This window comes from Salvelinus namaycush, chromosome 30 (genome assembly GCF_016432855.1).
Source record: "Salvelinus namaycush isolate Seneca chromosome 30, SaNama_1.0, whole genome shotgun sequence".
In the NCBI taxonomy this organism is placed as follows: Eukaryota; Metazoa; Chordata; class Actinopteri; order Salmoniformes; family Salmonidae; genus Salvelinus; species Salvelinus namaycush.
This window is the reverse complement of record NC_052336.1, coordinates 21,433,388-21,457,310: the sequence shown is the minus strand read 5'-3', so window position 1 is coordinate 21,457,310 and position 23,923 is coordinate 21,433,388. Positions and strand designations below refer to the sequence as shown.

General features: G+C 45.8%; 2 protein-coding genes across 5 annotated transcripts in view; both read left to right on the top strand.

Moving 5' to 3' along the window:
- Positions 1–9,447, top strand: part of LOC120024984 (malonate--CoA ligase ACSF3, mitochondrial-like) — a 43,821-nt gene extending 34,374 nt beyond the window's left edge. For 2 of the 4 annotated variants that reach the window (XM_038969388.1, XM_038969389.1), the window contains exons 8-10: positions 6,404–6,538; positions 6,766–6,877; positions 8,729–9,447. In XM_038969388.1, the coding sequence (XP_038825316.1) occupies positions 6,404–6,538; positions 6,766–6,877; positions 8,729–8,846 (365 nt within the window). In that variant the 3' untranslated portion in view covers positions 8,847–9,447. The remainder of the gene's footprint in view (positions 1–6,403; positions 6,539–6,765; positions 6,878–8,728) is intronic. The other 2 variants (XM_038969390.1, XM_038969391.1) reach the window with 2 other exon arrangements.
- Positions 9,448–12,010: 2,563 nt separating this feature from the next.
- Positions 12,011–23,923, top strand: part of LOC120025052 (cadherin-15-like) — a 64,536-nt gene continuing 52,623 nt past the window's right edge. The window contains exon 1 of the mRNA XM_038969489.1: positions 12,011–12,157. Within this exon, the coding sequence (XP_038825417.1) occupies positions 12,011–12,157 (147 nt within the window). The remainder of the gene's footprint in view (positions 12,158–23,923) is intronic.

The following is a 23,923-nucleotide window of genomic DNA, read 5'->3' as shown; positions in this document are numbered from 1 at the left end:
CTGAATACTTTGTATATACTGTATATTTGATTTGTTTTATGATACTTGAAGTATATACAATATAATTTCATCAAAAATAATATTGCAATACTCTCGTGTCGATTCCCCCCCCCCCCCCCCCCCCCGATCACTAGTCTGTGGTCCGTTGATTTTGTGTGTAGTTTGTACTGTGGCCGGATTTTGCATTCAACCTGCAAATATTTTTTACATTTGTGTGTGTGTGCTCAGTGCGTGTTAGGTTTTAAAGTTTTGTCAGTCTTAACCTCTCAGCTGAGGTGAAACTAGTGTCTGCAGGACAGTCAGCAGCCTTATTTTCCAGGCAGGCAGCCATCACTAGTGATTTAAGCATTCCTCCATTGCTCCCAGCAGTGTTCTTCACCTCCTCTCCCTTCCTCCCTCTCCCCTCCCACCCTCCCCAATGTCACATTTCACCTCCGGTCACAACGCGGTGCCCCTCCAATGTCACATTCCCCTCACGGCTCTACCACCCAGCCTCCCCTTGTTCCATTTCCCCCATGGTAAGGCTACACGTCCATTCCAATGAAATGTTCCAATCAAGGTGTTGACATGTGGAGCAGGATATGTGGTAAACACTAGTTCTACATTGAAATGCTATAAACATTCTGTGTGCCCGAAGAAGAAACAAAGACAGCCCACATGAGATTTATTGACCTACTCTACTTTTGTCTTGGCATTGATTTCCTCTTTTTAGCGGAAAGACTGATAGATAAATAGTGAATATTTTCTGAGCTGGCTGTCAACTGTAGACATGCTGTGGCTGATGGCAGATGGAAGGGGATGGAGGGACCTCTTTGTGCTGTTCTGATAGAGTTGGCCGTGAGATGAGAGGATGGAGGTATAGGTAGGATGGAAGGAACAGCCTGTAAGTATTTTTAGACTCGCTGATAAGGCAGGGAAATGCCTGCAGTACATTGATAGGCATACCAGCATTACCGCTTCAGTGTAGGCAGTGTGCTGCCATGTTGATCTCTGCTATGTCTTGGCATAAATGGTTACTGTTTAGATTCTAGGGTGCTTGCTACTGCACCGGCTCTGTGCGTCAACATGGTGAACAGTTCCATGCAAACTGCAGTCAAGTAGTTAGTGTAAGTACACGCCAGATCTCCGGGAGAGGTTATCAATCGTAAAAGTTTGCTCGCTATCTCGCCAAGACGACAATCAACCGCGAGCAACATAGTCAGGAACATTAACATAAAGCAATTCTCTCCCTTTAATTGCATTGTACTATACAAATTAGATCACTCATCCGAGTGCGAAGCCGCTTTCTTGTACGATATTAATTACGCAAAAAAGGAGCTGTGACAAAAGTTAAGGATGATAAATAACATCAGAGCTGGTGATTTTTGTCAGCGGTTGTCTGTTATTCATCCTCATTAGCTGTTCCATTTAGCCGCCTGGGTTTTAATGTTGGCATTAATATTAATGTCTCCCTGCTTTGTGTTGAATGTTGTTCTTATAGAGAGATGGCTGTGAACAGAGTAGCAGACCCCCCCCCCCCCCCCCCCATTCATCCAGCTCCGATAAGGCCTTCTCCTCTTGCTGTGATGCTGGATGTTCTCACTGAGAACATGGCTACTGGCTTATCTTCATCACTGCGCTACTTAGTTAGTTGATGGCGTCTTGTGTGAGGTGAAAATGCTGATTGACTGATACAGGACCAACTTGATGTCCTTAAACTTGCAACTGGCACAGAAATTGTACCATGTGTTCCATGTGTCTCTCTCTAACACCTAGAGCAGCGGCGCCTGGAGTTGACAGAAGTGTGTGTGACGCTGAGCGTGGCCTTTGTCATTTGTCTCACTCTGCCCTTTCTAGAGCCCCCCCTCACCAAGACCTCCCACGGTGTAAAGACCCAAAGACGAGCGTGGGTGTATGTTTGTGCCTCTGCGTTTTTTGTTTTGGCTTTGGGCGGTGCTGACTGTCACTTCCCTGCCTTTTCCCTGTCTCAGACTTCCAGCCTGGCTTGAGATCATGGTGGCAGGCAGGGGGAGACAGACACTGGCAAGGTGCTGAGAGGAGAAAGGAGAGGAGACATGCCACTGCAGACCAGGATACTTTTTCTGCGCTCCATCTTCTATTCTATTCCATTGTTTTTCATTTCTTCCGTGCCATCCATCGTTTTTTTTTTCATGCCTACGAAGGAGATGAAAGCCCAGCGCAATTAGGCTTCTTATCGTTTTAATTAAGAAAGCCACTCATCCATATCTCCACTCCTCCTCCGCTTGTCCTCCACAACAGTACAGACTGAGACTGGGTTGTCAAATCACAACTATTCTTCAGTGTGTCCAAAAGCCGCCCTCTCCATTTTTATCAGTTTCTTCTCCAATCACTATTCCCACTGGTCCCTCATTCCAAACAGGCGCTGTTTCTCTCTCCTTATTTTCCCGTTCCTCAAAGACATAAGGTCACAACAGCCATCGTCAAGTGAGCACCAAGTGTGTCAAAGTTAGTAATATGTCTGTCTGCTGTGAGTGTAGACCCCTTTCCCCTCAGACATCATTGAGCAGTAAAGAGGGGTGAAGTGAAAAGCTATGCATATATTCCCCTCCACCCCCATGGCATCCCACTTATCTGTAGTCATGTAAAACATGTTCTCATTCTACTTTCTATTTACATGAGAACGGGGCTACACGCCTGTGACTAAATTTATTCCTGGCTTTTGGGGTTTTCTTCCTTAAAACCGAAGGGAAGGAAGGGGAAACTGTAAATACACTATTACTGATGTTAACACCTATCCAGTTCCTCTGCTCCCCCCTTCTCCCCCAATCCTCCTCTCCTCCCCCGTTGCCCCGGTCTATCAGTGCAGAGCAGTGGTCTGTGAAGAAATTCCCAATATCTAAATTTACACACTGTATCAATCTTGTTTAATAGACTGGAAAGCTTATTGCTCCGACGCGGAGCCGGGAGAGAGGGCAGTGGTGATAAATTGCGGCGTCCCTGCGACAGCCGCCCGTGATGTATAATGAAATATTTATGATTTATCCCGGCTAATAAACTGAAATGAAGTGCGTGATGTATGGGAACAGATGGGCCCTCTATTGATGCTGTGCTCGGTGGAGGCAGGGAGGAGAGAGAGAGGAGAGGGAGGAGGGCAGGCAATGTGAGAGGAAGAGACACTGTACGAAGGAGGGGGGAGGAGAGAGAGAGAAAGGGGAGATAGAGAGGAGGGGATGGAGGAGTCGCAGTACTGAAAGAGGAGCGTGCTGAAAGAGGCAGGATGGATAGAGGGATGTTGAGAGGATAGATTAATGTATTTTGGGAGGTTGAGATGATTAAGTGTGTGAGTGATAGAGAGGAGATGAGAGACTTTAACTAAACTGGTTTTGATTTATGCTTAAGTCTTTATCTAGTATTTCCTTACCCTGATACCATATACGATGGCAAGTGTGTACTATTCATATGATAATGTACACTGACATGAGTCATAGAATGTAGAGGTGACTATATCGTCTGGTAGAAGTGAGACTGAATAGAAGGTCATGTCGTAGTTCTCTTCTCCTGATGCTGTATCTCTAATGAAGGAGGGGTGACCTTGAGATGTGTGAGAGAGAGGCTGGGTGACCTTGTGGATGTGTCAACAGCTGCACCTTCCACTTGTCCTCCACCAGTCACCAGCCCTGGGCCAGGCCCTGTTCTCCAGCACCTGCTTACCCCCCCCCCCAAACACCTACACCTCTCACATACCCCGATACACCTCTCACATATACCCCCACACCCCAAACACCTACACCTCTCACATACCCCGATACACCCCCACACCTCTCACATATACCCCAATACACCGCTACACCTCTCACATACCCCAATACACCCCCACACCTCTCACACTGCCCAATACACCCCCACACCTCTCACACTGCCCAATACACCTCTCACATATACCCCCACACCTCTCACACTGCCCAATACACCTCTCACATATACCCCCACACCTCTCACACACCCCAATACACCCCCACACCTCTCACATAGACCCCCACACCTCTCACACACCCCAATACACCCACACACCTCTCACACACCCCAATACACCCCCACACCTCTCACACACCCCAATACACCCACACACCCCAATACACCCACACACCTCTCACACACCCCAATACACCCCCACACCTCTCACATAGACCCCCACACCTCTCACACACCCCAATACACCCACACACCTCTCACACACCCCAATACACCCCCACACCTCTCACACACCCCAATACACCCACACACCTCAATACACCCACACACCTCTCACACACCCCAATACACCCACACACCCCTCACACACCCTAATACACCCCCACACCTCTCACACACCCCAATACACCCCCACACCTCTCTCATAGACCCCCACACCTCTCACACACCCCAATACACCCACACACCTCTCACACACCCCAATACACCCCCACACCTCTCACACACCCCAATACACCCACACACCCCAATACACCCACACACCTCTCACACACCCCAATACACCCACACACCCTAATACACCCCCACACCTCTCACACACCCCAATACACCCACACACCCCAATACACCCCCACACCTCTCACACACCCCAATATACCCCCACACCTCTCACACACCCCAATACAACCTCTCACATAGACCCCCACACCTCTCACACTGCCTAATACACCCCCACACCTCTCACACACCCCAATAGACCCTAATACACCCTAATTTACCCCACACCTCTCACACACCCCAATACACCCCCACACCTTTCACACACCCCAATACACCCACACACCTCTCACATACCCCAATACAACCTCTCACATAGACCCCCACACCTCTCACACTGCCTAATACACCCCCACACCTCTCACACACCCCAATACACCCCCACACCTCTCACACACCCCAATAGACCCTAATACACCCTAATTTACCCCACACCTCTCACACACCCCAATACACCCCCACACCTTTCACACACCCCAATACACCCACACACCTCTCACATACCCCAATACAGCCCTACACCTCTCACACACCCCCCAATACACCCACACACCTCTCACATACCCCAATACACCCACACACCTCTCACACAGCCTTCATTTCCCTCTCCCTGCCTCAGCTGGGGACTCTGTAATGATCCACCAGAACTCTCGCCTTCTCTCCACACCTCCCCCTCGCCACATCTCAGTCCCATACTCATCCTCCACAATGACCCACTTCCCCTCTTCATCATCCCCCAGCCCCAGCTGAGCCCTCACACTCAATAACCAGCCCCTTATCACACTCAATAACCAGCCCCTTATCACACTCAATAACCAGCCCCTTATCACACCCAATAACCAGCCCCTTATCACACTCAATAACCAGCTCCCACACACACACACACTTCACACACACACATAAACTCCCCCTTCCACACACCACTCCCAAACAGACACACACACACACCCCTCCAGTACTCCCCCGGGGTCACACCAGTAGGTGTCTATCATGGCTCTTCTGTCTGAGGTCACAGTATGACAGTCAGTCAGTGTTCCTCTCCTCAGCCTCTCTCTGAGCCCTGGCTGGTAGGTGTGGCATTTCCACTGAGAGAAAGTGTTACCTAGTGATGAGGTGTCAGGTGGCCTGGATGTCAGCCAGCTCCCAGATATGGTCCACGGATGTTTGTGTTTTTCTATATTATATAGGCTGCTGTTTTTACAGTGCCACAGAGACGGCCCGGCACACCTGAGTCTTGGCGTTGTGCTGCTAATCAGTGGTGGGCATGGGGGAGGTAATTAAGGGGAACTCCAGCTGAGCTTCTCTCTCTCTCCTTCCTCTCAGCTATTTGCTCAAGAGATAGAGGCAAAGCAGTGTGTGTGTGTGTGTGTGTGTGTGTGTGTGTGTGTGTGTGTGTGTGTGTGTGTGTGTGTGTGTGTGTGTGTGTGTGTGTGTGTGTGTGTGTGTGTGTGTGTGTGTGTGTGTGTGTGTGTGGCGTCCAGTATATTGCCATTCACCTGCTGATTGATGGAGCTCTCAGTCTCAGCTGTTCTGCTGTGGTCTGTGGACTGTGGTCTGTGGACTGTGCTGGCCATGTTTACTGTGGTTCCTCTGAGTCTCTGACACACTAATGAAGCAGGCCTGCGTTGTGGTACTGTGACTCTCTGAAACACTGAGCAGGCCTGCTTCATTATGCCACCCACCCTCTCTCCCTCCTGCACACACAAGCCTGTATTACACACAATATGCCAAGTCATGTGACAACCCGGTGGGAGTAGGGGTTGAATGATGGAGTGTGTGTGTGTTTTTCAGTGCGTGGTAGATGTGCATACCTATGATAGACGAGGACTGTTAAGCATTTTTTGTTGTTGTTGTTGCTGTGTTTCTCCTATCTTAAAGCCCAGTCTCCCTGTGTTTGTATGGTGTCCTGCAGGGGACACAGCGGTCTATAAGAATGGAGTGTACTGGATCATGGGCCGCACCTCTGTGGACATCATAAAAAGTGGAGGCTATAAGATCAGTGCTCTGGAGGTGGAGCGACACCTGCTAGCCCACCCTGATATCACAGGTCAACACACCCTCTATTGGCTCCTTTATGGTGCTTTTCCACTGCAGGGACTTACACTGGCGCTTGGCCTGAAGACTCAGGCTTTTGTGTTCCCATGGCTGGCACCATTAGATTGGTTGGGTTTAAACAACATTCATCATTTTACTCATTGAAATATTACAGTAGCTTTCAGGGTGTGTCTTATTTCTGGGTGTTATGCTGATGTGTGGTGACCCTTGACCTCTCAGATGTGGCTGTGATTGGTGCTCGGGACGCCACCTGGGGACAGAAGGTGACAGCGGTGGTGCAGCTGAAGAGGGGGCGGAGCATGACCCTGTCAGAGCTGAAGACCTGGGCCAGGTAACAGGCAACACGAAGGACATTAATGTCACACTAGTTTTATAGCACCATAAAGCAGCATTATTAAAACCATTTTATAAACACTATAACTCCCAATAACTGTGGAAGTATTTATTTCAAAACCATTCATTGTACCACATCCATAAAAGTGCTTATAAATTGTAGATCCACTGTATTACAAACGTGTGCCAGACCGAATTCTAATAGATATTCTATAGCTAGCTGTCTCCTAGCTAGCTGTGCTTTGTCATGATGCTCCATTCCATCAAACATTTGGTGTTCAGGGTTCTGTGGCTTTACTCTTTGGGAACACGCGACAAACCTTAAATCGTGTGTTTTTGAAAATAGAATTGCGTCCACCGCATTTATTGAATTAGAGGAAGACTTCACTGCTCAGTCCCCCGAGGAGTCATCCAGACTTGTTTATAGTAACTGCTGCTGAAGCCTCAAAATCAATAGCAACCTAACTACTGGAGAGAGAGAGAGAGAGAGAGACCACTCTCATTTAACTGAAGAGGCCAAGGGCAGATGTGGACTGATGAAGGGAGCTGAGGAGAGAATAGAGAGAGAGGGAGGATGAGGAAATGAGGGATTTTGATGGTGGAGGTCTGTCAGGCAGGCAAGCCGTTGCTGTTTCGGTCTTGGCTTCTTTTTTTCTCTAAATGTCACTGTGGTTTATTTTGCCCCCCAACACTGGCAGAAGACACATGTCCCTTTCTGTGGAGTGGCTCAGGGCATGTCTCTCTCTCTCTCTCCTTATGCCCCCTCTCCGTCTCTCTCCCTCCATCTGTCTTTGTCTTTCTCTCTATCGCTCTCTGCCCACCCCGTGTGTGCGCGCTGTGGGCTCCATATGGTGTGGGGGTGTGCAGGCCCTACTGCTGTGGCCTGCTGGTCCTGCATGGTGGATTAGCAGCGCTGCCTGTCTGCCAAAGGTGCTGCCTGCGGGCGGTAAAGCACAGGGCCAAGGCAGGGCCAGCCAGGGTGAAGGAGATGGAGAGGATGAACAGAAAGGGGTGGGACAAAAAAGTGCATGGATGCTCACTCCTCAGTGCCCCGGCTTCAGCTGTCACCCTGTATCTCTGTCAATCGCTGTGTTCCTCACTAGCTAGTGCAGACACACACAAACACTAACACACACACATACATACACAACAGGCAGAGTCTCCGAGAGATGGGTGTGTGAACAAGCCCCATTAGACAGACACACACACGCACACACACATATAGTTGTGTGACACAGTCATGCAGTCATATGTATAGAGAGCAATGCAGAGAGAGAGAGAGAGACAGACCCATCTGCTGCGAGGGACAGAAGTATGATTTATTGATTGACTATTCTCTGTCTATCGCCACAACACAGCCATTAGATAATAAAAACGCTTCAGGCTTCACGGCTCGACATAACAACCATGCATTCAAAATGGCAGACATTTAATTAGCTCAGCCTTGTGTTTTTGCCTTGACTATTTTGTTTTTATTTCATGCTGATTACATTGTTTTGTATTAACCAAATAGGAAATGTCTTGAAGCAGTCTGGGGGATATTACCGAGGGAGAGAGACGCTCTAGTGCGTATGAAGGACGTTGTCTTATCTCTCAAACTGACTGCAACACCAGAGGCTCAGCCTTTGTTCCACTGTAATTGTTATTGTGTGTACGCTCAAGTAGTGTCTCGTGGCTTTGTGCCTGTGTGTGCGTGCCTGTGTGTTAAGCAGTAGAAGAGTTAATATGTGCATGCCTTTATATGTGTTTCAGTCCTGTGTGTTAATTGTGTTGTGTTTCAGTCCTGTCTGTTAATTGGCATGTGTTGTGTTTCAGTCCTGTGTGTTAATTGTCATGTGTTGTGTTTCAGAGAGCACATGGCTCCATACACCATCCCTACAGGCCTGGTCCTGGTGGAGGAGATGCCCAGGAACCAGATGGGGAAGGTCAACAAGAAGGACCTACTCAAGCACTTCTTCCCCAGCTAACTAGTAGAGAAGCCTGCACCTCCTTCACGGCCCACCTCCTCCATGACACCTCCCTCCAGCAGGAGCATAGACCCTCCTCATACTACAGTAAACCATTGAGATGAGCTCCAAGTGACTGACTCATCAGACAGTGGTCTGGGGAAGAATGAAGAGACCTCATTGAGGATCCCACTAACTACACCGCTGACCCCACTCAGCTCTGAGTTACCGTAGGACTGTTCACTGCTGGGCCTGGAGGCACTGAGCTCAACAGTGCTGTCTTACACGTGATTAAACTGCTATAGAGATATATTTAGTTTGGCTGCTATGACAGAGAACTGATTTAATACGATAAGGCTGCGGTGCCTTCTTTAAAGACTGAGTGCTGCGATCATTAGCATGACTGGGGATCATGACATGAATAATTATGCCAACACACAAGTACATTAAGAAACCGTGAAAACGATAAGAGCAGCAAGAGATCCTTGACATTATACACAGAAGAAGAAGAAGAGGGGAATACAGTGCATTCTTAAATTGTTCATAATTACAATCCAGATGGATGCCCTTGAATTGGCGATGAAGTTTATTTTAATGTAATAAAATGGATGATGTATGGACATGCCGTTTTTGGTGTTTGGTTTATTGATTGCAGCCTTGGTTAATATTCAGCTACTGTGTAAGGGGTGACATATCGTGTGTGTGTGTGTGTGTGTGTGTGTGTGTGTGGGTGTGTGGGTGGGTGGGTGGGTGGGTGGGTAGGTGTGCAGCTGTGGTTACACAGGTGTGATGAGAGCCTAGAGGCAGAGAGGAAGGAGTCTAGATAGAGAAGTGTCCCACAGCTGGGAATCCTCCACCCTCTCTTCTCCATCATCCACCTCTCTTTTCATCTCTCCTACAGGCTACTGTGAGAGATAGTGACTACGCCATTCATTGTTTGACACCATCATCATGTGTCAAGAACGGATAACTTGAGCATTCCCTCTTAGCAGAATGGTGACATTTCATATACTACACTGAATAAAAATATAAATGCATCGTGTAAAGTGTTTGTCCCATGTTTCATGAGCTAAAATATCTCAGAAATGTTCCATACGCACAAAAATATCTCAAATTTTGTACGTAAATTTGGTTACATTCCTGTTAGTGAGCATTTCTCCTTTGCCAAGATAATCCATCCATGTTACAGGTCTGGCATATCAAGAAGCTGATTAAACAGCATGATCATTACACAGGTGCACCTTGTGCTGGGGACAATAAAAGGCCAGTCTAAAATGTGCAGTTTTGTCACACAACACAAGTTTTGAGGAAGCGTGCATTTGGCATGCTCACTGCAGGAAAGTCCACCAGAGCTGTTGCCAGAGTACTTAATGTTCATTTCTCTACCATAAGCTGCCTCCAAGGTCGTTTTAGAGAATTTGGCAGTACGTCCAACTGGCCTCACAACCGCAGACACGTAACCACGCCAGCTCAGGACCTCCACATCCGGCTTCGAAACCTGCGGGATCGTCTGAGACCAGCCTCCCGGACAGCTGATGAAACTGGGTTTGCACAACCAAAGAATTTCTGCAAACTGTCAGAAACCGTCTCAGGGAAGCTCATCTGCGTGCTCTTCGTCCTCACCAGGGTCTTGAACGACTGCAGTTCGGTGTCGTAACCGACTTCAGTGGGCAAATGCTCATCTACGATGGCCACTGGCACGCTGGAGAAGTGTGCTCTTCAGGGATGAATCCTGGTTTCGACTGTACCGGGCAGATGGCAGACAGCGTGTATGGCGTTGTGTGGGCGAGCGGTTTGCTGATGTCAACGTTGTGAACAGAGTGCCCCATGGTGGCGGTGGGGTTATGGTATGGGCAGGCATAAGCAATGGACAATGAACACAATTGCATTTTATCTATGTCAATTTCAATGCACAGAGATACCGTGACGAGATCCTGAGGCCCATTGTGCCATTCATCCGCCGCCATCACCTCATGTTTCAGCATGATAATGCACAGCCCCATGTTACAATGATCTGTACACAATTCCTGGAAGCTGAAAATGTCCTAGTTCATCCATGGCCTGCATACTCACCAGACATCACCCATTGAGCATGTTTGGGATGCTCTGGATTGACGTGTACAACAGCGTCTTCCAGTTCCTGCCATTATCCAGCAACTTTGCACAGCCACTGAAGAGTGGGACAATGTGATGTGTCGCGCTGTATGAGGCAAATGGTGGTCACACCAGATACTGACTGGTTTTCTGATCCACGGCCCTACCTTTTTTTAAGGTATCTGTGAACAACAGATGCATATCTGTACTCCCAGTCATGTGAAATCCATAGAATTGGGCATAATTTATTTATTTCAATTGACTAATTTCCTTATATGAACTGTAACTTAATAACATTGAAATTGTTGCATATTGCGTTTATATTTTTGTCTATAGAAATACAAGTACGCATAATTACTCCATGGATTCTGAGAAAGACAGACTCTACAGTACTCCTACCATTGATGTGTTGGCTTGTTAAGAGCAGCCAGAGGCAACATCCTGTTAAATTTGAATATAGAGTTTGTATATCATTTAATATACAATTTGATAGTCTGTACACACCCTTGAAAATAGCAGAGTAAAATTCAGTTGGAGGTGTCGGAGGCAGGGGGATATCTGTGTAGTTAGCCGATGTATCAGAGCCCCAACGTTCCTTCTCTTTGTGTTTGCATCTTTGGGAGTGATCTTGTATAAATGATGTTACGGTATGGCGCAGCTCCATAGCAATAAATCAGCACAATTACAATGTGTGTGCCAAGCAGCAGGCAGGCAGGGCTGGAGCATGGCAGCATCAGGCTGGGAGCCAGTGGTGCTGCTGGGCAAACCTGGGATACTGGCTCCCTGAAACCTGGCAACCTGCTAACACAGACACACACCTACAGTACAGCATGGAGAGAGAGGTACAGTAGAGAGAGGAAGACAACACACACCTACAGTACAGCATGGAGAGAGGGAGGACGAGAAGGGGAGAAATATGAATAAAACAAGTATGGAGTAAATGGACAGGAAGGGAGGAAAATAGAGGAAAACAAGAGAGTGGTAAAGAGGTGGGGAAAGAGTGGAAGGAATGAGCCTTCCTCCTCCACCCACAGTCACCAGAGACCTGATTAAAAGAGCAGGTCTATCGATCTGTGGGCTGGCAGGGCAGGATGGATGTGCTGGGAGGATTGCTGGGGCACCAGTGGACAGGCTCTGTGCTCGCAGCGCCCACACCGTGGCTGGGCCTGGCCAGCATGGCAGTCACTCAGGGTGGGCCCAACACTCAGGTGGTGGGAGGTCACTCCCAGGACTCTGGCGTGATGGAGTGCTTGTGCCCTTGGACTACTTCCTCCTCTTTTCCCCCCTCCTCTCCCAAACACACACACAGATACACACACCCCCATCCCACTAGCTGTGTGGCCGCTGGAGCGTGGTGGTCGAGGTTGTCTGCAGATGGCTGCTTATTGGGCCCCAGGGCCCAGAGGGGCCACCAGGGAGAGGAGGCAGAGAGAAGGGCAAGCGCTGCCCGCCTCTGCCGCGTTTCACTGGGCTCATCTCGTCTCCTGCACGCCTGCCTGCCTGCAATGAATGATGCTATAGCTGCATGCAGAAAGACAGACAGCCTCTCCCCTAACACACGGCGAGAAGAAAGAGAGGGAGGAGACTAGAGCAAGCCAAATGTCATCGCAATCTAACACGGAATTGAAATGAGCGAGGACGGTTTAATATTTGAAAGGGTGTGGGCTTTCAAAGAGAATGCCCTGCTGCTTTGTATGGATACCTGGCTAATTGAGAGCTTTTGTATTTCCACTCAGCTCAAGGTGTTTCTTCATTTTTCCCTCCATGTTTCTTTTTTCAAACTTCTCTCTTTTGAGTCTTCTAAGTCACTCGGCACATGAAAGCGATCCATCATAAATGATTCAGAGAGAGAGAGAGGTTCATGCTGGATCTTCTTTGAACACTCCTACTGCAGAGTAAACAGGTCTGACTGTTTGAAGTAATTGTGAGATACAGAAAACAACAAAGAATAAGTCAGGGAATTAAATGTATTAAAAACATAGTGTATAGATGGTATGTACTGGGAGAGAGGGAGGGAGAGGAGGAAAAAACAGCCTGCAAACATATACAGTCAAACGTGCACACGTACACACTTTTGACAATAACAAAAGGCTGTGTTCAAATGAACATTGCAGTGCCCGAGTGCCAAGCCGGTGGCTAATTGATTAATGTGACAGAGCTAATAAAACGTAGCGGAGTGAGGGATGGAAGGATGACAGGCCTCATGTTGTCTCTCAGCCGCTTTCCAGCCACGGGACATGGTGGGGGCACACACCCCTCACCTCCCCGCTCACCCCCCAGTGTCTGCTTGGGCTATGTGCTGTGGAAGCCAGCTCACTCAGGCAGTACAGTGCTGCTGTTTGCATGCTAATGTTTATTCTGTTCTACCTCTGTGGCTCTGCCCAAGGCTTGGTTTTCATTCAACTCCTGCTGACTTGGGATCTCTTTTAAAGGGACAGAGAGCGATCGACTCTTCGTCACCACTGACACAATGTTACAACTGACTCAGCTCTCATGGGGATTGGATGTGAAGTACACTTTATTACAATAATAAAGTGTCCTGATTTAAGAATGTCTTGAAATAGTCTATCAATTCTATAAGGGATTGAAAATGATAGAGGAAAAGACATACTGTAGAGAAAAATACATACTGTAACAAAATATACATAAAGACATACTGTAACGAAATATACATAAAGACATACTGTAACGAAATATACATAAAGACATACTGTAACGAAATATACATACTGTAACGAAATATACATACTGTAACAAAATATACAAATATACATAATACAATTGTATTATCTTGTTTTTTATGTTTTCTTCATCGTCCGTCTCTAGAGGTTAATTTTTTCCAGTTCCATACTTCTCCTTTCTGCATGTGAGCATTCAAGTGGGTGTGTGTATGCAAGTGCCTCTGTGCCCGAATGCGTCTGTGTGGGTTTGCAGTTTTTATCTGTAATGGACAGAGGATCTGGGCTGCAAACTTTTTGAGGAGCAAAACGGATCAATATCGAATTATCATGTTCCAGCACTCATAACTCGGTCTACTCAACAATGGGGAAAGACAAGGTCATGGGAGAATAAATAGCAGGCAGACTAGCTAATGATCTATCATTCTGGACAAGCGCAGGCACCCAGGAGCTGGGCGGCTGACAAGATCATTAATAAAAGCTGCTGGGAGCGTGATCGATCGCTCTGATGGATGATCACAGCCACAAATACTATAAAACACCTGGCTATCCCGTCATCCCCAGCCCCAAGGTGAGCTAGCCTGGTCAGAGTTGCTTCTGTCCTCTCAGTATCCTCTTCAGTCCAATCAAAACTCCTCACAAACAAACAGACCAACCTGCTGGGCAGATGGCTGTGGTGTGGAATCCTTTTAGTGTGTGAAAGAAACGGTCATTTTGTTTCTCTCTCTAGTGGTTAAGCTAGACTGCTGTGTGGCTGTGCCTCTGGGTGTGCTGCTGTGTAGCAGAGGTGCCCACTGTGAGGATCATTGTCGGCTGATGAATAGATACAGGACAAATCTGCTGGTAAATCTGGGAGTCAGCAGGTGCTGGAGTAACGCCGCACACACTGACTGGAGAAATGGGAGGGAGCTATTCATTATTGACCCGTTTTCACTGATACTAAACTCTGTGTTGGTAACATCTATCTCCCACAACTCTCTCTACTTCTCTCTCACACCCGTTCCTCCCTTACTCAGCAGTTCATCTAGATTCACAATCTGTATTTGAGGGAGGAAGAATGAGTAGAGGGGATGTAGGTAGCAGCTCCTTGCATGGGTGCGTGTATCAATATCTGTACATTGATCTGGCCTCTCGTCTTCATCCATCCAGATATGGATTGATTTTCTGTGCAGCTACCTGTGCGGGGTATCTGACTGATGGGTCCTGCTCTCAGAGCATGATGCAGGAGTCCCAGTCCTGTTTAGTCTTGTTCTGTTCCTCAGACATACAGCCAGTAAGCCCAGGGGCAGGACAGTCTCTTCAGTAAGGTGCTCAGGCAGGCCTGGGGTAAGGGATACATGGAGGATTGGTGCATGTGGATGAGTAGTATTATCTCCCCGAGAAAATTGCAAGGATATTATGTGGGTCTCACAATGTCAAAGGCCTTAGTGCAGATTGGCTGTTTGACTGTCCATGGTTATGAGTCATGGGCTGTGTCTTTTAATGTGTAATGTCATGCCTGTTCTCTCCACTAAGGCTGAGCTGAGTGTCTGTGCTGAGCCGGGTGGGTTGTCGTTTAGTCCTGATCATAAATCAGAGGGGGCATTGAGATCGCCACACTGGCGCTCTATGTGTAATTACAAAGCTGACATTTAAACAGGACCAGCCATATTTCATCCCTCTCCTCTCCTCTCCAGCCCAGCACCAGACCCAAAGTGTACCACGGACCAAGTCAACGGTTTTTATTTTTCAATAAGAAGAAAAGGAAAATCAATAAGAGGTAAAATGCATTCTAATGCCTCGTTAATGGGTCTGGGTATTAATTATTCAGCGGCGCCCATTTTATCTGCTCATTAAAGTGGCAGCTGGGAGGAGAAATATGCAGCATTGTGCTGCAATAGCCAGGATCATTACCACAATCTCCTCTCCACAATGCAGGACGAGCGCACGCACACGCACGTGCACGCGCACGCACACACACACACAGTACCAGAGCACTGATGGAACAAAGGTTTTGGTCAATCTCATCTCCTGTGTTTCGGTACTGTTCATGTGCATGTGCATTCCTGTATCTGTATGGGAGTGTGTGTGTGTGTTTGTTGTTTTTTGTACGTAAGCATTATATATAATAGATCAATCTTTGATATACAGATGCATATCTCTACATAACACTGTCTCCACAACCCCATCCATCTAGCCCAGGACATATTTAATGCAGGAATGGCAGTGTTGGAGGGGAAATTAAAATTCCTCTTTGGCCCACTGTCGACCTGCGTAAGCAGCGTGATCTGTCAGTAAGGCTGCGTGACAGGATTTCTAATGACACTGCAGCCGTCCTGGGCACAAATTGCTTTGACTTGATTTATTTCTCCTTCTTTTACCACCACCATCCCCCTTCACCACACTGCCATTCAAGCACCAAGCCAAGCAACACACACATGTACACACACACTCACACATGCTGAAATCTCCTCTCCAGTACCATGCCAGTGGCAGAGAACATCTGTCTTTCGGTCCCCCTGCCACACAGCGTTAGAGTCAGGGTAGGTCGCTCACTCGAGCGGCCTGCCTGGGAAGGCCTCTGGCCAGAGCTGGCTGTGGTGGGGCGTCCAAGCGGAAACTTGTCCTGCGGTCCATCCTGCCTGCCCCTCTCCCTTTGTGTGTTTGGGCATGGGGGTGGTGGACATGGACAGGCATGGGGATGAACTGGAGTGGAACTGGATCAGGGGGCACTAGGGCCTCAAAAACATCCAAGGTCTCCCAGGCTATTCTGGTGTTGGTTCTGTCAGAGTGTATCTATGTTTGTGTTTCTCTCGGGCAATGCTGCAACCGCCCTGAAAATGATGCTGCCGTGTGCTCAGTCACTGTTTGACCAGTTTTAATCTCTCTGCATTTAGACTGTTTAAATTGTTTCAGTTCAGTTAAGTTCCTATTTATCTAACCAAAGTGGAATCCTATCAGAGCAAGCAGCCAGGCGTCTGTCAGTCAGGCTGCAGATAGCTCGCTCATGCAAGAACAGCGACAGATAAGGAGGGAGAAAATGCTATTTAATCAGAAGGGGGAGGGGGGGAGGAAGAGGGAGGCTGAGCGCTGGGGAGGCAGGTGTGCTTTAAGGACATTTTAGTTCCACTTTCAGGGTCTCTCTCTATCTCCATTTCTCTTTCCCTCCCACTCTCCTTCTCTCCCTCCATCTCTCCTTGCCCTTTACCTCTGTACAGGCAGAAGTGGGTGAGGCATTTATCATCTTTATTCCTGAAAGTTTGAGGGCCCTGCGTGGACCTGATAAATGGGGCAGGCAGTGATGTGCAGCCACCTCAGGTGGGGAAACGAGACAGCTATTTAGTGACTGAACAAGACACATCACTTTTCTTTTATTGTTTTCAAACCGCATGGAGGAGGATAAAACAGAGCCGAGGCAATCTAAGAGAGGGGGGAGAAATCAACAGGAGTACTATCGTTTCCCAGAAAGGAAACCACAAATAGGCCCAGGATGGGCCAATATCCATGTATACTGGAAAATTGCCTTGGGTGTTGACAAATCTTTTTCACTTTGACAATGATTACTCTGTTATAGCACACATAAAGCATGTAGACAGCCTCCCTACCAATGAGAACACTATCTCTGGGAGCAGAAGGGCTGCAGGAGGCAGCAGGAAGTGTTTTCAGGCCCAGGGCAAGGGCGCTCATAGTCAGGGCCCATCCGTGTGTGCACGTTTCTGTCTCTGTGTGTTTCTGTCTGTGTGTTAAGGTTGTTATAGTAATCAAAAACAAAAACTGAAAGGAAAACAAATAATGACAATTTAGTAAACTGAAATAAAAATAATTAACAACCTGTTTAAAAAACTATACTGAAACTATGAACTTTGACTCCAAAACTAACAAAAATAAAAACCATCATGAATTATGTTTATGTCATGTTTTTGGGGTGGGACAAAAATCGAATTGGGTATTTGTGGGCAGAACTGAAAAAGCGTGTGCGAGCAAGGAGGTCTACAGACCTGACTCAGTTACACCAGCTCTGTCAGGAAGAATAGGCCAAAATTCACCCAACTTATTGTCGGAAGCTTGTGGGAGGCTACCCGAAATGTTTGACCCAAGTTAAACAATTTAAAGGCAATGCTACCAAATACTAATTGAGTGTATGTAAATGTCTGACCCACTGGGAATGTGATGAAAGAAATAAAGCTGAAATAAATCATTCTCTCTACTATTATTCTGACATTTCACATTCTTAAAATAAAGTGGTGATCCCAACTGACCTAAGACAGGGAATTTTTACTAGGATTAAATGTCAGGAATTGTGAAAAACTGAGTTTAAATGTATTTGGCTAAGGTGTATGTAAACTTCAGACTTCAACTGTACCTGTGTGGAGTTCCATATACAACAGCAGTCCCATGATTCAGTATACACAGGGTTTCTCCCTCCCCATATTGACTGATACCATTCAATAATAAAAGTTGTTGGTAAAATTTGAATGCCGAGTGCGAGCTCTCTCTCCATTCAGAGACATCAGTATCAAGCCTGTCTGTCAGTCTGGACTTCATCGTGCAAGTCTGGCCCTGCTGGCCCTATACATGTTTCTGTGAACACGGTCACTGTTCTATTACCATTGGCAGTTAGGATAGGTACGGTAGTTTGAACAGGTCAGACTGAACCTACCTAATTATGTTCTCCTATTCGACGATCGTTGGTAAGCAGGAAATTGGCGAGGTCTTTGCCAGAGCCATAGAAGCGTAAATCAGCTCCTGGCCCCTCATCAAAGATACTGCTCTTTCTCTCTCTCTCACACACACACACTCTCTCTCTCTCTCTCTCTCCGTGTCTCTCTGTGTCTCTCTCTCGCTCTCTGTATGTCTCTGTCTGTCTGTCTGTCTGTCTGTCTGTCTGTCTCTCTCACACACACACACACACACACACACACACACACACACACACACACACACACACACACACACACACACACACACACACACACACACACACACACACACACACACACACACACACACACACACACACACACAGAGAGCACTGATTACATTATCAATGGTGGTTATGATTGGCCTGATGGAACCAACCTGATTGCTGCATTCACCTTTTAATTTTACTACAGATATGATAAAATGTGAAGTGAAATAGAATGGTGAACACAGCGATCAGGCTGGTTCCACCAGACTAATATATGCCCTGGACATTATATGCAACTAAGAAGTAGAAAATAAGCAACTAATAATGTCAGGTTACATAATTTAAAATTCACGATTGGGTTATCAAATGTATCAAAGTAATGAAGAGGCTTACCTTATGTATTTGAACAAATGGTGAACCTGTGAAAGCTGTTGCCACTGACAGGTGAAGGTTGCTGGCTGGATACTTGCTAACATGTGGCTGACTGTTCTATTCATAGGAATGCTCACAGCAAGGGCCTGTCTGCATGATGCTGATAAGGGCCCCCTTGCTGGTCTTCTCTATAATGCATGTTTGGCTGCAAACTGAACATCTCTCAAACAACTACAGCAGGCAATCTTTTATTATAATTTTTTTTTAACCCTTTTTCTCCCCAATATTTGTGAAATCCAATTGGTAGTTACAGCCTTGTCCCATCGCTGCAATGCTTGTAAGGACTCCGGAGAGGTGAAGGTCGAGAGCCATGCATCCTTTCAAACACGACCCTGACAGGCCACACTGCTTCTTGACACACTGCCTACTTAACCCGGAAACCAGACGCACCAATGTATCGGAGAAAACACCGGGTCTCCCGGTCACGGACGGCTGCGACACAGTCCGGGATCGAACCCGGAGCTGTAGTGACGCCTCTGGCACTGTGATGCAGTGCCTTAGACCGCTGCGCCACTCGGGAGGCCCTGCAGCAGGCAATCTTACAAGGTGGTGTTGACTGGGAGGGCCTGTGACAGGGCGATATAATAGGCAGCCAAGTGGTACATTGCATTTTGTTCTAAAGGACAAAGCTTTTTGCTAATGCACTTCCCAACCAAAATGACTCTAGTCATTTGTATCTGCTTGGCTGGGGAATTAGCCTACTATTTTAACACACATTACCTTTCATTGTTGATGAAGCCATCTGTGTAATCAGGGCATTAACTCGGGTCACTATCAGAGGCCTCATGATTGCGTGTCCTTTTAAAAGAAGTCGAGGGAGACTTTCATAGGAGTTAAGGGTACTGACAAACTTTTATTTTGAGGTCTTGCCTGACAAACTGTGAAAATAGCAAGTGAACAGTAAATTAAAGGAGTTTCGGAGGTTGCTAAACCATTGCAATCACATTGCAGGACATGTTATGATGCCCACCTTTGCTTCCTCTGGGATCAGTTCATGACCAGGAGATCGGTCTGGCACCCAACTGTACACTTTGTCTAACACAAAAACAGGGTTGATGATTGTCATCATCCCTCAATTATAAACATAGTTCGAGAATTAACGTAATCTCGTTTGGAAGCTAATTCTATGCTTTACAGACGTAGACTGACTTGTTCCAGATTGGATTAGATTCAGACCGGTGACGCCTTACACTATGCAACCAACTGTGACATGTTTTGCTATGGCCCTGGGTTGGTTTGAATTTGTTGCTGCTAAGTAGTACACTGTTGTAGTCAGATATGAGTTAGCTAGTACCACCATAGCACAATCATGACAAAAGGTTTTCCTATTACATTTTCCAATTTTTTTAAGGTAGGCTACCAGTCAGCTAGCTAGCTAGGTAGCGAACTAGTTAGTTAGGTAGCTCGCTAGCTAATGTCCGCTATGCTAGCGATGTAAGTGATAATGATTATCAATATACATAACCAGCAGTCTATGGTCGAACTACTGGTATATTCACCACCACTGGGAACCAACAAACTCCAACCACCTATTCCAAGTGATAGGTTCCTTCGGCAGGGCATGCCATATTCTTGGATATGTATCCTTCTGGAAGCATGCACTGCATGATCAATCCGTATAGGGCATTTCAGTTTCAAATGGCTGTGATCTCAGACGGCCGTGATCACGTAGGGACGTGAAGTGGGGCGGAGGGGGTGATTTGCACGTGAAGGAGCGATTTGTTGACATAATTGTAACCAAACGCAGCCTTAATTTACTAATTGTGACGCACTCAGGTTCCAAATTCCATTTTAGACGAGACTGACTTTGTGACCAAAATGATCATATTTACACTTTGTACTCAATTTTGACACTAGAATAAATGTTTCTGACTCATATCGATGCCACATGGGCCGTTTTCAAAGGGATTAGTTGGTTGTTAGGGGCAGTCACTCTTTAAACCTAACCTATCCTACCCTATGGCCTGATCCATCACCTTATGCACTACTGCACCACAGTGGCAAAAAGTGACATTCCAAAAAACACAAAAACTGTCTCCTAGCTTCCCACATAGGTTTCTTTCTGTCCCTAATACTAAAACTACACTGAACAAAAATATAAAACGCAACACATAAAGTGCTGGTCCCATGTTTCATGAGCTGAAATAAAGATCCCAGGGATTTTCCATACTCACAAAAAGCTTATTTCTCTCAAATTTTGGGCACAAATTTGTAGTGGTGTAAAGTACTTAAAAGTACTACTTAAGTATTTTGGGGGGGTATCTGTACTTTACTATTTATTTTTATGACAATTTTTACTTTACTATATTCCTAAAGAAAATAATGTACTCCATACATTTTCCCTGACACACAAAATTACTCGATACATTTTGAATGCTTAGCAGTACAGGAAAATGGTGCAATTCACGTTCTATCAAGATAACACGAGGTCATCCCTAGTGCCTCTGATCTGGCGGACTCACTAAACACAAAAACCCTGGATATCTGTGTCATGGCTGTCTTCCTCTTCTTCGTCTGAAGAGGTGTAACAAGGATCGGACCAATACGCAGCGTGGTAGCTGTCCATGTTTTAATATAGAAAACTGAACAATGAAACACCAATACAAAAACGTGACCAAACCGTAACAGTCCCGTGTGGCACAAACACTGACACAGGAAACAATCACCCACAAAATACCCAAAGAACATGGCTGCCTAAATATGGTTCCCAATCAGAGACAACGATGAACACCTGCCTCTAATTGAGAACCAATCTAGGCAACCATACACTTACATAAACACCTACAATGAACACAACCCCATTACTCTACAAAAACCCCCTAGACAGTACAAACACCCTAGACGAGACAAAAACACACAAACCACCCTCGTCACACCCTGACCTAACCAAAATAATAAAGAGAACAAAGATAACTAAGGCCAGGGCGTGATAATCTGTACATTTTTAAAACAAGAAAATGGTGCCGTCTGCTTTGCTTAATTGGAAGGAATTTGAAATGATTTATACTTTTACTTTCAAAGTATAATTTAGCAATTACATTTACTTTTGATACTAAGGTATATTTAAATCCAAATACTTTTAGACTTTTACTCAAGTAGTGTTTTACTGGGTGACTTTCACTTTTACTTAACTTTCTATTATGTTATCTATACTTTCACTCAAGTATCACAATTGGGTACTTTTTCCACCACTGCAAATTTGTTTACATCCCTGTTAGTGAGCATTTTATTATTTGTCAAGCTAATCCATCCACCTGACAGGTGTGGCATATCAAGAAGCACCTTGTGCTGGGGACAATTAAAGGCCACTAAAATTTGCAGTTTTGTCACAACACAATACCACAGATGTGGGGGAAAACTAATTCTGGTTGCCTGGGCCTGGCTCCCCAGTGGTTGGGCCTGGCTCCCAAGTGGGTGAGCCTATGCCCTCCCAGGCCCACCCATCGCTGTGCCTCTGCCCAGTCATGTGAAATCCATAGATTGGGCCTAATTAATTTATTTCAAATTACATTTCCTTATATGGACTGTAATTCAGCAAAATCTTTGAAATTGTTGCATTTATATTTTTGTTCAGTATAAAACTGAATTTATTTTATTTTTATTTAACCTTTATTCAACTAGGCAAGTCAGTTAAGAACAAATTCTTATTTACAATGACGACCTACCAAAAGGCAAAAGGCCTCCTGCGGGGATGGGGTCTGGGATTAAAAAAATAAATACAATATAAATATAGGACAAAACACACATCACTACATTTATATAACTAGGTAAGTCAGTTAAGAACAAATTCTTATTTTCAAAGATGACCTAAGAACAGAACGACAGATTTTTTAACCTTGTCAGCTCAGGGATTTGATCTAGCAACCTTTCAGTTACTAGTCCAACACTCTAACCACTAGGCTACCTGCAGCCCATAAAGAGAGACTAACAAGGCAGCAAAACATGACAACACAGCATGGTAGCAACACAACATGACAACAACATGGTTGTAAAACTTAAACTACTGTAAATAATATAAAAACAACATCTAAAATGTTTTATTAAACTTAAATGCACACACCAGTAGAAAACCACTTTTTTGAGTTGAAAGTCGATGGCCAGAGTTTACCCATTATGTTGCTTTAAGTCAATAAGTCATCGTTTTAGTCAAAGTATGATATATTTGGGCTCGAACTGACAAATCCGAACTGCCCACTTCGTGCAACTCCGTGTGAATGCGTTAGTTAGAAACCACAAGTGTCTATCCAGATTAAGAAAAAGTACCCGCAAAAGAAAATTCAAGGAACTTATAGTCAGTGGTGGAAAAAGTACTAAATTGTCATACTTGAGTAAAAGTAAAGATTAATAGAAAATGACTCAAGTAAGAGTGAAAGTCACCCAGTAAAATACTACTTGAGTAAGTCTAAAAGTATTTGGTTTTAAATATACTTAAGTATCAAAAGTAAATGGAATTGCTCAAATTTACTTAAGTATCAAAAGTAAAAATCATTTCAACTTCCTTATATTACGCAAACCAGACGGTACAATTTTCTTGTTTTTATTTTATTTAAGGATAGCCAGGGGCACACTTACAAATGAAGCATTTGTGTTTAGTGAGTCCGCCAGATCAGAGGCAGTAGGGATGACCAGGGATGTTCTCTTGATAAGTATGTGAATTGGACCATTTTCCTGTCAAAATGTAGTACTTTTGGGTGTCAGGGAAAATGTATGGAGTAGAAAGTACATTATTTATTTTCTTTAGGAATGTAGTGAAGTAAAAGTAAAAGTTGCCAACAATATAAATAGGAAAGTAAAGTACATGTAACGGATGTGAAATGGCTAGCTAGTTAGCGGGTACGCGCTAGTAGCGTTTCAATCAGTTACGTCACTTGCTCTGAAACCTAGATGTAGTGTTGCCCCTTGCTCTGCAAGGGCCGTGGCCTTTGTGGAGCGATGGGTAACGATGCTTCGTGGGCGACCGTCGTTGATGTGTGCAGAGGGTCCCTGGTTCGCGCCCGTGTCGGGGC